Source organism: Squalius cephalus, assembly GCF_949319135.1.
Source record: "Squalius cephalus genome assembly, chromosome: 3".
Classification (NCBI taxonomy): Eukaryota; Metazoa; Chordata; class Actinopteri; order Cypriniformes; family Leuciscidae; genus Squalius; species Squalius cephalus.
This window is the reverse complement of record NC_137124.1, coordinates 49,661,154-49,678,012: the sequence shown is the minus strand read 5'-3', so window position 1 is coordinate 49,678,012 and position 16,859 is coordinate 49,661,154. Positions and strand designations below refer to the sequence as shown.

The following is a 16,859-nucleotide window of genomic DNA, read 5'->3' as shown; positions in this document are numbered from 1 at the left end:
CTATAGACCTTATGTACCTCTATATATTCTCTGTATATTTCTATGGCTTCACTGTCGAAGAGTAACTTGGAGTAACACTGGTGGATTTACTTATTGCAGAGTTAACGAATTAACGAAAACATTGCAATGTTTGAAGTGGATGTCATAACAAATACCAGTAGACCGGGGAGATTTTAAAACAAGCTGTTTATTCATAAATCTGTAAGATCTTTTCTTCATGCTGTGGAAATACTAGCTGGAAGACAGAACACAATGAGTGCAGCGCTACAGTACATAAGGTCTATAAATAATAATAAGTGCATGTGGTTCCACAAAAGTAAACCTCATTATATATATGCAAATCTCATTTTGTTTTCTTGAGGCACCATACATTTATTTGTGGATTTGAAACTATTCTCACCCATAACTCTACACCTAGAAGAAAACTTTGTAACACTTTTCAATAAGGTCCCATTAGTTAATATTAGTTGATGTATTACTGTAACTAATATTAACAATGAGAAATACATTTGTTACAGTGTTTATTAATCTTTGTTAACATCAGTTAATACAAATACGACTGTTCATGCTAGCTCAGCAGTATTAATATTAACTGAGTTTAATAATGTATTGGTACATGTTAAAATTAACATTAAACTGCAACTTATAGGGTTGCAGTTTTTGTGATGTACCAGGTTATGACTATCTTTTGCTTATTATACATTTTTCTGTTTTAATTTTTTTTGTTTTTTGGTTGGAATTTTGATATGTTCTGTTTTACTATGTGTGTATTTTGCTCTTCTTGTGAAGCACTTTAGTCAACATTCGTGTTGTCTAAAGGTGCTATGTAAATAAACTTTTGACCTTGACCTTAAATAATATCAAGTCTGCTAAAATTTACAAGATTAATAAATGCTTTAGAAGTATTTTCATTGTTTGTTCATCTTCTAATGCGTTACCTAATGTTAACAAATGGAACCTATTGTAAATTGTGACCAAAAACATTAATGAAACTATGATTTGAGCTGTATGAAGTTCGTTATTCATTTTTACCTTGTCTCTGAAAGGACATTTTTCTTTCAAATATAGCTCACTTCTAGGGACCGTTTTATCCACAGAATAAACACTCACACGCACACAGACGGGAGAGAACGTCCTTGAGGATTAAAGATAAAATGAATAGAGGAATAACGATAGAAAAGATTAAAGAAGAAAAGAACACAGCACTCCAGGTCACTCTTGGGACATTTTTAATGTATTTCCAAGCGAGATTTTACATTCCGCACCTCATACTGGCGCCTCTGTTTGCTGGCATTAAAATCTCATTCTGCCTGACGGAGGCTCATATGAAGTAATCCACGTTCATAACCTGCAGAATAACTCCTGATTCACTCTCTGCGGATGCTAATTAAAGGCGGAATTATGAGGCAGGTGCTCGCAGCGTGTCCGTCCCGCTCTGAATCACTGCAGAGGACGGAGGGATGTCGTCATGTAATGATTCTCTGATTCAGGGTCTAAGGTCACGTTATCCATTTCTACGTTATCCAATGTACATCTTGTTTGGAATTGCATACTAACACGCTTATCTTATTATGTTCTGTGTATAATATGCACATTTTGGTAACACTTTATTTTACAGTGTCTTTGTTACTCGTTATATGTACTTACTGTAGTAAAAACCATAAATTGTGCATAATTACATGAAACTAACCCAAAACCAAACCCTAACCCTGGATTATATAGTAAGTACATGTTATTACAATTAAAAATGTGCATTAACTAAGAGTAATAACTGCTGTATAGTATTGTTCATTGTTAGTTCATGTTAACTAATGTAGTTAACTAATGTTAACAAATGAAACCTTATTGTAAAGTGTTACCCATCAATGTGACTTGACTTTAAATATGCAACATAATAAGGTCATGTGACAGCACTGCACTGTAGTAAACTGCTGTTTGAAATCTTTCTCACTGCATAATGCATACTGTTTCACTGACTACATTGTCATGTGTGTGTGTGCGTGTGTGTGCAGGATGAACCCACCACAGGTATGGACCCCAAGGCCCGCCGTTTTTTGTGGGACTGTATCCTCAGTGTGATCAAGGAGGGGAGATCTGTAATTCTCACCTCACACAGGTAACTAGCATACACCTTTACTCAGCTGTCTAAATGGGCTGTTCCATAGACTGCTGTTGGTTTTAAATGCAGCAACTATAACATGAAATCTTCCTGCATTTTTATATTATTATATATTATTTTTAGCATTTTTTTACAAATGAGGATGTCCCCAAAAGTTTTTTTTTTTTCAAAGTCAGCTTACTAGGTATACAATTGTCGGAATGTGGTTAAATAGGTACAGAACACACCTTTAAGCCCAAAGTATCCTATCAAAGCCTATCAAAGTATACTTCATTTGATAGCTTGCACGAACCCCATGTGGTAGATACAAGTTTCAAATTTGTCCAGTGTCTCCTGAAGTTATGACCGATAAAATGTCTTTGTATTCTTTTAAACTAATGTCTCATAACCCCCTCACACAAGTGCCCGTCAATGCAGGCGTCTGTTTTATTGCACACTTCCAGCCAATCAGAATCAAGTATTCAGATAAACCATGGAATAAGAAATAATATAATAGCTTCAATAAAGCAACTCAGTGTTCCTTTGTTCTAAGTTCTAAAGTGACATTTTCGAATTAGTTACGGAGTCTTGGGCTCAACTGTTAAACTGTCAACTGGAGATTTGAATCTGTAGCAAAAGGAAGTAGCTCCACACACAAGAGGGGTTTTTAATACACCCCGTTGTTTCTTATTTATTTCCACACTTCCACACTTGACAGTGCCGTCAAACTGTTGTATAAACGCAATATCACTCTTGTAGTCGTGCGATATGGCTCTATATCAGCACGGCTGGGATTACCTACGGCTGAGCCATATCGCAATCCTACTTGTGTCATATTGATTATATAAAAAGAGTTTACTTCTACCAACGGTTTGCTATGGGATAACAAAACACTGTATATTTTCATTATTATGTAATATTAATTCCCTTTTTTAAATATGTCAAATCTCTTACCTAGTTATTTGGATATGACATTAATCTAAATTTAGTTCTCAGTTTAGCCAACATGAATTAAAAACAGATAAATCATATAATCAAACGTTATTGTAAATTACATATACATATTAATACATACATGTAAATCGCACACAATATTATATAACACAAAACTAATTAAAATCCTCTTCTGTGCATTTCACCTCCGCTCTAGCTTGTTCCTGGTCTAACTTTTTAATAAACATTACTTATGAGCATATTTCATAAAGTTCAGATCTTCATGTCTAATGTACAGAGCATGTATGACTTCCGTCTCATATGTGAACCTTTATTATGTCAGTTACTGATATGTTTGTATGTAAAGGGAAGGTCACATCTTTCGCTAATTGATGCAATGTGTCGCTCCCTGGCAATATGACAGTTTAGAGATTGAGCTAATGTACGCTTGTCCCACGATTTGGCAGCAAATCAGTTTGTTTTTCTGACTCTGTCTCATTGGCTGGCTGTGCAGGTGAAAGGCTTTCATGTGCTTCATAATGAGTCTCATTTGAATCTGGTTGGAAGCGAATCCTGAGCTCTGGGGTTTCTGATGCTTTGATGGTGTTTCTCCAGAGATTCATGCTGAGGAACGGCCAGATTTAGATGAAAACAGTCAGTGGAAACCTTTCCTAATGCTGCCATGTGTTGAAATATGTGTGTGTCTGTCTGCTTTCAGTATGGAGGAGTGTGAAGCGCTCTGCACGCGTATGGCCATCATGGTGAACGGACAGTTCAAATGCCTGGGCAGCATCCAGCACCTTAAGAGCAGGTGAGGGGGGTGGTGTGTGTGTCTGTGTGTGGTCCTGGTATTCCCTACGTTATGGGGACCAAATGTCCCCACAAGTATAGTAATGCTAATACCAGTAAATGTTGACCTTGTGGGCAAATATTTTTGGTCCCCATGAGAAGACAGCTAATAAATCATACAGAATTATCTTTTTTGAAAATCTAAAATAACAAAGTTTTTTGTGATGGGTTTATGGGTATGTGGTAGTGTAGGGGGACAGAATAGTATACAAAATCATTATGCCTATGGAATGTCCCCATAAAACATGGAAACCCAGTGTGTGTGCGTGTGCGCGTGTCAGGTTGGCCAAAATTCTGAATTTGAGAAATTAAGGCTCCCTTTTGATTTTGTGCATTTGAATTGACAAACTTTGAATTGCACTTAAAACATAGTTTTAAATAATTAGTTTAATATTTGTTAATAAAAAAAATTAAAAATAATTTAAGGTAAATACATCTGGACTTACAAAATGTGTGAGGTGTGTGTGTGTGAGAGAGAGAGAGAGAGAGAGAGAGAGAGAGAGAGAGAGAGAGAGAGAGAGAGAGAGAGAGAGAGAGAGAGAGAGAGAGAGAGAGAGAGAGAGAGAGAGAGAGAGAGAGAGAGAGAGAGAGAGAGAGAGAGAGAGAGAGAGAGAGAGAGAGGGAGGGAGTTCTAGACAAAAGTTCTTGAACATTTTTTTTAAGAATTGAATTAAAAATTTAATTTTCATTTTATTGTTTATTTTTCCAGGGACAATGCACAATTAAAAGTAATTGCACCAGAATTAGCTAATAGCTAGTTTACATCTGCTGTCCCTGGGCAGGTAAACAAATAAAACAACATACATTACATATACACCACATAAAACATCACAATACATACAGGTCCAGGAATATAAAATTTAAAACCAGAATATAAAACAGATAATGTGTTATGAGGATGCAGAGATGAACCCAAGCGCAGACAGAATGCACTACACACAAGGTTTATTGATGACAATAATGGGGAAAACAAAACCCACGAGGGGGCAAAACATGGACAAGACAAGGAGTGACTACACTAGACTATGACTTGACATATAACTAGACGATAAACAAACAGCTAATTCAAAATCAGAACTTTCTTAAGACGATAATCTTGACAGAGTACTCACAGAGCTCAACAAGGTTTCACAATGAATCATAATGTGTAATAATGAACCGGCACAGGACAGCAAACACAAGGGGACTAAATAGGGAGACTAATGATAACATAACAGGTGACACAGGTAAAGCAATAATGACAAAACGAGGATAACAAGGGGGTGGGGTTAAGTAACGAGACAACACAAGCACATGGCCCAAACAAATGGCCATGTGCTTGTACACAAAACATGGGTCTGTCATGATCCTGCCTCAAGACTAGGGAAAATCAAGGACAAGAAGGCAGAACCATGACATAATGTACAACATAGTCATAAGTGGTTGCAGATCTGTTGTGATAGGAGCCAGTACTTAAGCTTATTTTTAAAAATTGAGAAGCTATCGAGGCTTCGAATGTCTGTAGGTAAGGAATTCCACAACCGCACTACTCTAACTGAAAAAGCTTTTTGCCCAAAGGCTGTTTTTCTGTACTGCGGTACCAAATCTCCCCTGGCAGATGCTCTAGTCCTACCTGCACTTCCGTTATGGGTCACGCATCCCTGAAGAGGGGGTGGAGCAAGATTATGAATAGTTTTGTACATCAGGCACACATCAGTATAAAATACAAAATTATTAAAACTTAAAAAAAGTAACCTTTTCAAAATAGTGCAATGATGGTAGTCCCTTGACTAGGGATGGTAGTACAAAAATATGTCAATTAAATGTTCATCTGCATTTACTGTGAATGGTAAATTAATGTTAAATATGAATTATTTTTGTTAAGGGCTGTGTATTCTGTTTTGCAATATTCCACAAACTAACAGTAACCTATTCTGTTCCTCTGGACATGGAATCTCTTGTTTTTTTTTCTCAAATCCTAAGTCACGTCTCTTTTTGGATGGGATTATAAATGTTACTTTCTTTCATTCACTTTTAATCCCTGTATTTGCATCCTTTACTATGGCAAAAGAGAAAAACACTGTATCTCGTTAGTTTCGTACATTTTAACACAATTTGTGCTTGAAGGGTTCTGTCCTGCTCGTGTCCCACAGTCTTCTCAAAGCGCAGAGCAGGATATGACGAAACATTTATCTTTGTGGGCAAATATAATTAAACTTGGCTTGCTTCCAAAATTTCATGTTATTTCTATGTCTTTCCATGTTCAAGGACTTTGCCTATTGTTCTTTTTTAATGCACTTTTATGCATAACCGTCGGTGGTTGGCCCTTTACCACAGCGGTGGTAAAAAATAAAAAAATAAATACCACCTTCACTGTCATTTTGTTGCATTTTTCCAAAACAAAAATTTCTGAAAGCATCAGTTTCAACGCAATACCATTTCTAACTGTCAAAACAGTTTCATGACAATTTGTTCCATTTTATGAAATTTATCATGCATTGTGTAATCAAACATTAGAGAAATAAGGCTACCAACTAACATAATTTAATTATAATAATTTAATATGCTTTTACTTTAATTAAAATTGTAAGTTTGAGGCTGTTTTGTGTCATGTAATGTATTTGGGGGGGCCCCAAAGCGATGCACCCTACACAAAGGGGGCCTTACGCTGGAAAAGTTTGAGAACCACTGAAATAAATGCTGCCTTGGTAAACAGAAGAGACTTCTTTCAAAAACATTGCAAATCTTACTGACCACAAACATTTTGCTGCACAAACTGTCCTGATAATATTAATATTCATAATACATTTTCATACTTATTAAATGAATCATTCAAAAGTTAAAATACCAACATAATTCAGGCCTTACATTTATTATGTGTCTGAATTTAGCTGTTCTCTCGCTCTCTTTGTTGTAATTAATGATTGTGGAGGTGTGGGCATTAATGAGTGAAAAGGCAATTAAGAGCTGCTCCCTTGATCGACCTCCTCCCTCTCTCTCCTTTATCTTTTCTTTCCGTGCCGTCTAATGGAGCAAAGCAGTGGGACAAGATCTACACCTCTCCATCAGCCAACGATTCTCACTCCGTCTGCAGCCATTCTTTATTTAGTCCTTCCCCTGTTCTGTCGCTTTCCCTTTCTTCATCGTGTTCTTCCTCCTGTGGCGTGTTTCTGCTGCCATCTGTAGGACGCCGTCACTCACGCTGCGTTCGCGGGTCACAGTGTTCACTTCTCTCTACACACTCAGCAGGAAACACACTTCACTTCATGTTGTCAAACACAGACAACGCTTGAGTTGCACACATTGAAGGTTTTCAGTGCATGATGTGCTTTAGTAAATAAATATAACTGGATGAATTTGACATGAACAGCATTTAGGAATACATTTCTCTGGATATATTATTGCCAAGGGCGATAATATCATGATATTTGGCATTTTTATATTATGCATGGGCTGATATTTTTTTAATCAAAGTTCAAATTATTATTATTATTATTATTTAAAAAAAAATGGGTAACAACTTTATAACAAGTATACAGTTATAAATTACTTACAAATCATTAACAATTGATTAGTTTATAGTTAATTCAAAGTTATTATCTACATTAATACATGAATAGGCTATATACAAATAGTGAGTTCTTTATTATTTGTCACTGTAATTAACACAATTAATATTGTTTAATTAGCTCATAGAAAAGGAAATGTTAATTGGTTATTATGAGTAAATAGTTCTCACTTGAAAATGGGAAAATGTCATTAATTAAGTGCTTCAAACCAACCTTTATTAGACATTACTTGAATTCATATTCAGTGTTCCTTAAAATGTTTACAAATACATTAAACACACACATTATATGTTGCCATATGTTGTGCAACATATGACTCTCCACAGGCGTAATGGTTTTTATACTAACAATGTATAGACTACAATATATTAACTTCTAATTAATCATTAAACTTACAAATTACACTTACATTTACAATAAGGTCCCATTAGTAAACGTTAGTTATTAACTCATTAACTAACAATGAACAATACATTTGTTACAGTGTTTGTTAATCTTTGTTAACATTAGTTAATAAAAATGCAACTGCTACTGTACATTTTTAGTTTATGTTAACTCAGGTTCATTAAATAATATTAACAAACAAAACTTTTGGTTTTAATGATGTATTAGTAAATGTTGAAATTAACACTAACTAAGATTAATAAATGCTTTAGAAGTATTTTCTATTGTTAGTTCATGTAAGTGTAATTTTATATTAGCCACGATATTGGTTGTAAGGCCAACAACAGTTTCCGATAAGCAGGTGAAGGAGTACTGCGCGTTCTTTCTTTTCAGCATGGCAAAGTAGTTTAATTCCAATTTACTTCTATCTGACTCCATTTTATCGCAACCTTAGTTATTGGTAATTGGTAATTTAGATGATAATTTATCTAGACACTTCATTATTCTATTTAACTTTGTTGAAATTACACTTGTTCATTTGGAAACCAATGTTGCTTCTCGCGCCGGCCATTTACCACAGATTCCACGATCACAAATTCACCAGTCTTGGTCACTGGGCAGGGGTAATTGACTATACGCGCACTCATGCTTGCTCTCTCTGAAAGTATTTTGTTTCGTTCCCATAGACCTGTATACACTTGAATGAAAGTAACACTCTCTCTAGTCAGAGGTCATGGCCACTACTACAGATGTAAGCTGACCAACATTTCTTTCTCTGATTTTAGCTTTGGTTTGGTCATGCCATGGTTTCCCATGTACACTTAGTTAGAGTAATATTACAATAAACAGAGTTAAGGCTCACCCTATTTAGGTTAGTCGAGCAACATTCTGTTGTCCTGAATGGAAATTCCCTTTATTAGACTTTATAGTCTAAGTACACTTGAACCAGATGCAAAACCAGTGTCTGAAGGACACTCAGCATTATGGGCGGATCTGCCGACAAATCACCTTGAGCCTCTTGCAACATTTCTTTAAATACTTCAAGACCAAGACAAAACATCTAAGTGAGACGGGAACTTACAATAGGAATTTCCATTAATTGATGGGTAGTTTACACCTTTTGGGGACAAAAGGTAATTTGCATGAAAACCTTGGCAGAGAATCCACCCTCCTCTGTAAGCAAGATATCTCTAAACTTTTAGAATCTCTTACTTTTTGCTTTACTTCTGTGGGGATGAGACCATTGTGCCAGTCGCACTGAGGTATACACTAGATTTGTGGGTGAATTTCAGGTGATCTCAGCATGTGGAGAGAAGAGATGGGGGAAGAGGAGGCGAAGGGAAGGAAATGTAGATGTAGAATGTAAGACAATACTGAGGTGATTGACACAGTGTGATTGTGCCTTGGATGGGGATGCTAATTTTGCAAGAGAGAGTTCAAATGTTAATTTCCATTGTTTTCTCGGAGAGTAGTCCTCTCTTGGTCCAGACAGTTTGGCATCAGTCTTACAACATCAACCATAAAAAATTCATATCACTCGACCACTAGAATATTTGCTACGTGTATTTTCCTAAAGCAATCCGTGTTGTTGGTGTCAGTGCTGCTGTTTAAGTGCTGATCTTTATTGTCTCCACTCTTCACATGATTGATACAGTAAAGTGAGGATAACTTTGTCTTTGTCTCCACTGACATTTTAATGTTGATTCCTCTTTATAGTGAGTGTGCTGTAGGTGTTGTAAGTGGATGAGTTATGCTCGTCTTGCTCTTCCCACCATCATTAAAAAAACAAAAACAAATACAGGGCCAGTTTGAAGATGAGATGACAGAGCTGATTTCGAGAATGTTTCATTTTATTAAAAAAAAAATACAAACTTGTTTTGTTAGCAAGTCAAAATCGTATCTATTAGTTTGTCGAAAAGGTGAATGTTATTCTACTACACATACAGGTATAGTGTAAAGTTCAAAATTTGGGGTTGGTAATATCTTTTTGTAAAATCTCTTGTTCTCGCCAAGGCTCCAAATGCAGTAAAAACAGTAATATTGTGAAATATTATTGCTGTCACGTCTGGTTGCAGCAAAATGAGACAAAAGTGCATGATTTAATTGCAGCAGTCTTCTCTTTATTAATCAAAACAAAATAATCACTGTTTTGAACCATTGGAACAGAACAACCAAACATAATAAGATGAGAACAGACCAATAATTAAACACAGGGTTTATATACAGATCAATCTAATTAACATAATGAGACATAGCTGACATAACTAACCAATGAGACTAACCAGAAGCAGGAAGGAACCAAAGAAAACAGAGAACAGAGCAAAATTCATAGTAAAGAAAAAAAACAGAAAAAAAACAGAAAAAAAAAAAAAAAAACCCTGAATAGATTTTAAAATGTAATTTTTCCGTGATGTAAAGCTGAATTTTCAGCATCATTAGTCCAGTCCTCAGTGACACATGATCCTTCAGAAATCATTCTAATATGCTGATTTGCTGCTCAAGAAACATTCCTTTATTATCAATGTTGAAACCAGTGCTGCTTCATATTTTTGTGGAAATCATCATTTTGTTCAGAATTATTTGATGAATAGAAGGTTTAAAACAACAGAATTTATTTGAAACTGGACATTATAAATGTCTTTTGCCGTGTCTTTGCTTAAATGTCGTGTCTTTGCTTAAAATAAGAATATTAATTTCTTTCAAATCTTACTGTCCCCAGACCTTTGAACGGATGTGTAAATATAGTTTAAAGATAAGATTTTGAGAGCTGATTTTGAGAATATTTTGATTTAAAAAAAATGTGTCCAAAAAAGTTATTATTACCAAAACACATATCAAAAATACCATTGAACATTTAATCAAAATTCACTTGAATGTTGATCAAGGCAGAGACAGTAATGAATTATATGTTTATTCATCAAGATTTCATATATCAAGATTTCATATATTTCATATCAAGATTTCATATATTTAGAAAGAGCCCATAATTGAAGAATAACTATATATACATTAATTCGATTTTTTTTTAACTTATATATTTTAGTAATGCAGATTGTCATACTCAAAGTGGTTTATTTAATGATAAATGACTGTTTGTTTATTATTAAAATAAATTAGCGTATAGGGGTGTAACAATTCGTTTTAACAACGATTCTATTCGTATCGCAATTCGTGGCTGTCGATATGATTCAAGGATGATATTGGTTCATTTAGAACGATACGATCCGAAACGATTCAGTGACTAGGGAATCAGGTATCAATTAATTATGGATATAAACAAACAAGTAAACAACAAGTAATGTCAAATGCATTCACATTTTATTTGAATAAAGTAGGACTGCACAATTATGACAAAAAATATAATTGTCGATTATTCCCTTGAAATTGTAATTGTGATTATTAATTACGATTATCACAACATTGAATGATGTTTTGAATAGTTTGGCCATGGGACCCACATTTCCCCATGGTCATCAAGCCGCGACCCACCTTTTTAGGAATTATATAGGCCTATTAATACATTGTTTACACAAAAATTGTTGACACACAAGTTCTGTCCCCCTTTACTTAACATACAAAAAAAAATTGTACGAATATGTCAAATTCTGATAAACAGTAGGCACTGCGAGGTTAAGCTATTAAATATCAGTCCCAAACTAGTTTTTGTTAATACAATCTTGGTATGAGCCACCACAGTCATATAAAAATATACAAAATAACCAGTAAGTGGCATTTTGTTATGGAAACAAACAACAATTAGGCTACCATGGTGATACACAATACTTAGAAGAACTGGTAAAGAAACATGGAAACTGCTCCTGATAAATAGCAACACACGACGTACCAATAACGTGATTTATTGGTATTTTACTTTTATTTCTTAACTTACTAATTCATGACGTTGCATGCTCATATTTCTTTTGCGCTTTATTGAAGTGATACAGCGCGCGCCGGCTCATTTGCGCGTGCAATTGAAGAGTGCGCACTACTGCAGTATAGCGGCTGAGAGGACAGGAAAGTCCGTTTTTCTGAGGTGAGAGACTTTGCGCTGCTTGTTGTCTTAGCGCTGCTGCTGGCGTGTCACGCATGGCGGCGACGTCACAGATAGGCAGACTGAATCGAGTAACGTTTAACGCCTTTATCATTAAAAGTGCTAAGAAAAAACATCCATATAAAGTCTGACGTGCTTAAATCCAATGCAACGAGTCATTACCTTTTAAAACGATGTTAGTTCGATATATGTCGTCCGGAAGGCCAACTTGCCGTGCACAGATCGATGTAGTTGGATCATAGGAATATAAATCGATACATCGATGTAGTTGATGAATCGTTACACCCCTATTAGTGTAATATGCAATATGTATTAGTCCAAAAAAGGTCTTTCCCTACGTGATGTTGTGTAGTACATGTCATGTGTGCAATGACTGATGGCTAAATTTCTTCTTTTGGGGTGATATATGATGTTCACTTCCCGTAATCGGCCAAGTGAGCATTAAGGAATCTCACTAAAAATGGCCAAAAACTTCTCTTCACATATACACACTTCGCTCCCCACAAACACAGACATACACACACACCGGCCATTATTATAGTGTGCTTTTATTTTATTATTTTGAGAGCGAGTGGTTACTCCGATAAAATCATATTGATGCTGAGTGTGTTCATAAACGCAAACCCTAGAGTAAACCCACACACACACACAAACACACCTCTACACCTTCATCAGCTCCAAAACAAACACAATTAAACAGCTGTCCAATAAAAGCACCTGTAAGCCTGTCAGTCACCAATCAAATCGCTCCATTACTAGAGTCACCGTGCTTAGTGAGTGAGTTTTTCATACAATTCACACAGTCTGTCTGCGTGTGTATTGATCTCACACATTTGTGTGTCTGTTCTTTAACAAGAAGGATGAAAGCACTAGAGTGCTTCTAATGTACGTCAGTGATGTTAAGAGCGGAGGAAGTTTTTATAAGGCCAGCGACAATTTGCAACAATCTACTGCTGCACACTTTACACAGACTATAAATCTGCATCTACTTTTCACAGATTCACTGTTTTGAAGGATGAAAATGTAGACGCTGTTTCTCTCTGCTGCGTTAGAGGAGCCTGTGTAACGCGTGCAAACCCATATGACTATTTGTTTTATGCAATGGAAAAGGAGGGATGTTGAAAAAAGATGCCATTTTTTAAGTAAATGTGAACTAAAGAAGTACAACTTCTGTAGAACTACTGTAAGTTTATGTTATATTCTTAAATTATTCTCAAATTATGCTGTCTACATGTCTTCTGAAGCCATAAATGGGAGTCAGTTTAGGCCACAAAATAAAAAAAAAGAGTAATTGCGACTATTTCTCACAATTCTGAATTAGCATTTTGTAATTCTGAATTTTTTTCTCTGAGTTGAAACTTCTTATCTCACAATTCTTTTTATTTTTCGTCATTTTGAGTTAATATCTCGCAAAAATTGTGAGTTTATTACAATTATTTATTTCTCACAATATTGAGCCATCAGCTTGCAATTCTGACGATATCTCACAATTCTGACTTATTTTTCTTTTAAAGGAAGCCTAGTTTTATGGATTAAAGGATCAACTCGCAGTTCTGAGGAAAAAAGTCATAATTGCAAAATGTAAAGTTTGAATTTTGTGAATAAATGTCATAATTGCTAGATGGTAACTTAGAATTTCGAGAATAAAAGTCAGAAGTGTGAGAGTTCAGCGCTGAACACATTGCATCCATACAGAAAGTAAAAGTATAAAAAAATAGTCCTGTTTTATCAGACCTTGTGCAGGCACATCCCAGGAACGTTTTTTTTCTTTGAAGTTTGTGGCAATCTTGTTGAACCTGCATGAAATGATTTGTGATGGATACTATGTTATTTGATTCCATGTTGTGAATAAAGTTAATGCTTTGACTCCATGCTCGTGTGTGTTGCAGGTTCGGGGAAGGTTACACACTGATCGTTCGTGTGTGTGCCGATCAGGCCGACATGTGCGTGGTGGAGACATTTGTGCGGGACACGTTTCCTGGCAGCACTTTGAAAGAGAAACATCACAACACACTGCAGTATCAGATACCGCAGGGAGAGGGAACCCTTGCGCACATCTTCAGCCAGCTCACCAAACACCAGCAGATGCTGCAGGTGGAGGATTACTCTGTGTCACAGACCACACTGGACCAGGTAAAACACACATCTGACGTATGAGGATTAGATCTCTGATTTAAACATGACAAAAAAATCACACAAAAAAGAAAATACAGGCATGCACGTGTCATTCAACATTCTTCTTTAATAATATAAAGTAGCTGCAAGTAAGGATGGGAATCATATCATAATGATTCTACTTTAGTTTTTTTTTTTATTTGTTCACTCAAGATATAACTGCCAAGATAGACATTTTTACATAATCATGCGTGTATTTGACCGTTCAAGCGCAATAAGCCTAAATCTGCAGCCAGTCTGACATCAGTCAGTATGTCAGTACCGAATTGAGTTCTCTTTTGTGGTATACTGCGTTTTTTTATTGCTTCGGCCGGTTCTTGGAACTTATATATGAGACGGCCGGTTGAGAAAGTGTTTCACACAGACCCCTCACTGACATCTGTATCCTCATGAAAATAATCCATTACAACTTTCAATAAATTAGGAATAATTCAATTGGATAAATTATCTTTTTTTTTTTTTTTTTTTTTTTGTGAGACCTTTTCACTTGTGTTATTATTTTGTGGTGAAATGGCGAATTATTATAATTTTGTGGATTTTGGAAAAACTGGATGGTCTGCCTTATGTCATTCCAAACCTGTCCTGTATAACTTTATTTTTTCTGTTGAAAACACACAATAGAAGTCATTTATCATTTAAACTGTTTGGTTATCAAAAATATATATGAAATTGCAGGTTTTTTTTTTTTTTTCCTTTTCGGGAAAGTACTAAGCATGTGTGTATTTGACTGACACACTTGACATCTCTTTTCCCGGGCCTCCAGCTTCTCTTCAACTCCTTGATCTGCCGTCCTCAGACTCACCACACACATTACAGTAAACGCTCGTCGACTCCAGTAAATCATCATTTGGCCGTCCTGTCAGTGTGAAAATGCTTCACTTTATCTTAGATATTATCTGCAGTTTCTGCTCATACTGTTTGTTTCTGGTAGTAACGGCTAGTATATCCAGAAAACACACTCTAGACCCTGGAAGTCCAGACTATCCATTAACGTCAATCTTTATAACTCTGATTATGATCCCTAACACTTCCTTATCTATCCGAGTGCATTTCTTCCGTGGTTTTCATATGCAGCAGGTCCCTTACTGCCATCCGACATCTTTTGAGAATGAATCACATGCCAATATTGCTGGCAACTGAGACATAATGAACTGACGCTGAGGACGATGGCAGTACGACCCTTGATGGGTTACTAGCAGGGTTTCTCTCACCAGCCAGTATGGCTGCTAAATGAAACAAAAACAAAATTCTCAGTGACTTTCACTGCACAGAATTGATTCCGTTGTAGTACATTAAAAGCAATGCATTTGAAAGAAATGATGCTATGATGTCAGATAGATCAAGCCACTATTTGTATTGGGTAGAAATGTCACAGCAGAAAAAGACTGAAAGGTCTAATTTTATTTTATTTCCATTTTAGTTATACTGTAGTTCTTATTTGTTTCCAGTTAATAATTTTGGTGATTAAACTTGGCAACATTTCAAATTTTAGTTTTTCCACTAATATTTATATTTTATTTTATTCCAGCTTCATTTCAATTTATAGAAATGTTGTTTTAATGTATTAATAGTTTGTTTTAGTTTACGATAATAACCCTACCATAAGGACACTGAGATCATGACATTTAAATATTGAATCTAACTCATTTGATACGTTTCTCTCTGTTTCTCTAAGGTTTTTGTGAATTTTGCGCGGCAGCAGCGTGATGAAGAGGACGGTGTGTTTGAGAACGTTGTGGATCTGAGTGATGAAATGCAAACATCAGCAACATGAATCAAACATCAATCAGCAGAAATCAGCCGTTACAGGCACTTTATCACGGTTATTTTTTTCATTTTACATCATGTAGGCCATCAAGATTTGATGATTTAGTTTAAAACAGAGAAAACTCTCCAAAAATAGAGAGAAAACCTTCAGAAAAACTCAGGGGTCGTTTTTATGCAATATTTTTATCCAAAGAATTTATAATGAAATATCTGCTTAATTTGCACTACGTAACATTAAATACTCCATATTTTTACTGATAAGACTGAATGACGTATTTCCACAAACATTATATTTTTGTCATATGCTACGAGATTATATATGTAAAATTGCATTGTGTACTGTTGCAATATACTAAAGAACTAATAATTCACACAGTTTTTTTAGTTTGTTTTTTGGTGATTTTGGGGTTTATTAGAGGAAGAACGGAGAGAAATTTCAGCTTTATTGTCAACTTATTTTCTAGTTGTCAGTTATACTTATTGAAAGACCATATGCATTGATTTTTTTCTTTTGTATCTCAGGATAAAATGTCATGCACTTTAGAGCAGCATTTCCCAACCTTTTAAGTCTTATGTACCCATACTACCACGTCAGTAAGGCTCAAGTATATTTATTTTATACTGTAAGTCATATTTTCTGTTTTATAGATTTGTAGGTAACACTTTACAATAAGGTCCCATTAGTTAATGCATTAAGCAACACATTTGCTTAAGTATTTCTGGTAACACTTTAGTTTAGGGGTTCAATTAACACTTTAGTTTAGGGGTTCAATTCTCAATTTTAACTATTGCTTATTAGCATGATATTACTAGGATATTGGCTGTTTATTAGTACTTATAAAGCACATATTAATGTCTTATTCTTCATGACCATATTCTACATATCTTAATCCTACGCAATACCTAAACTTAACAACTACCTTACTAAAATGTATAATTAGTCATTTGGAGCTTATTGAGGCAAAAATCATAGTTAATAGTGATAATTGGACCCCAATCTTAAGTGTTAGTTATCTAAACATTAGTTAAAAAAAATACAACACAACTGTTCATT

At 35.3% G+C, this 16,859-nt stretch overlaps 1 protein-coding gene across 1 annotated transcript in view; it reads left to right on the top strand.

The window, feature by feature from the left end:
• The window catches only part of LOC307155611 (phospholipid-transporting ATPase ABCA1), a 208,836-nt gene extending 192,969 nt beyond the window's left edge, over nucleotides 1–15,867 (top strand). Inside the window, exons 46-49 of the mRNA XM_079866407.1 lie at nucleotides 2,013–2,116; nucleotides 3,750–3,842; nucleotides 13,753–13,996; nucleotides 15,714–15,867. Of these exons, the coding sequence (XP_079722533.1) occupies nucleotides 2,013–2,116; nucleotides 3,750–3,842; nucleotides 13,753–13,996; nucleotides 15,714–15,812 (540 nt within the window). The 3' untranslated portion in view covers nucleotides 15,813–15,867. The remainder of the gene's footprint in view (nucleotides 1–2,012; nucleotides 2,117–3,749; nucleotides 3,843–13,752; nucleotides 13,997–15,713) is intronic.
• The last annotated feature ends 992 nt before the right edge of the window (nucleotides 15,868–16,859 follow it).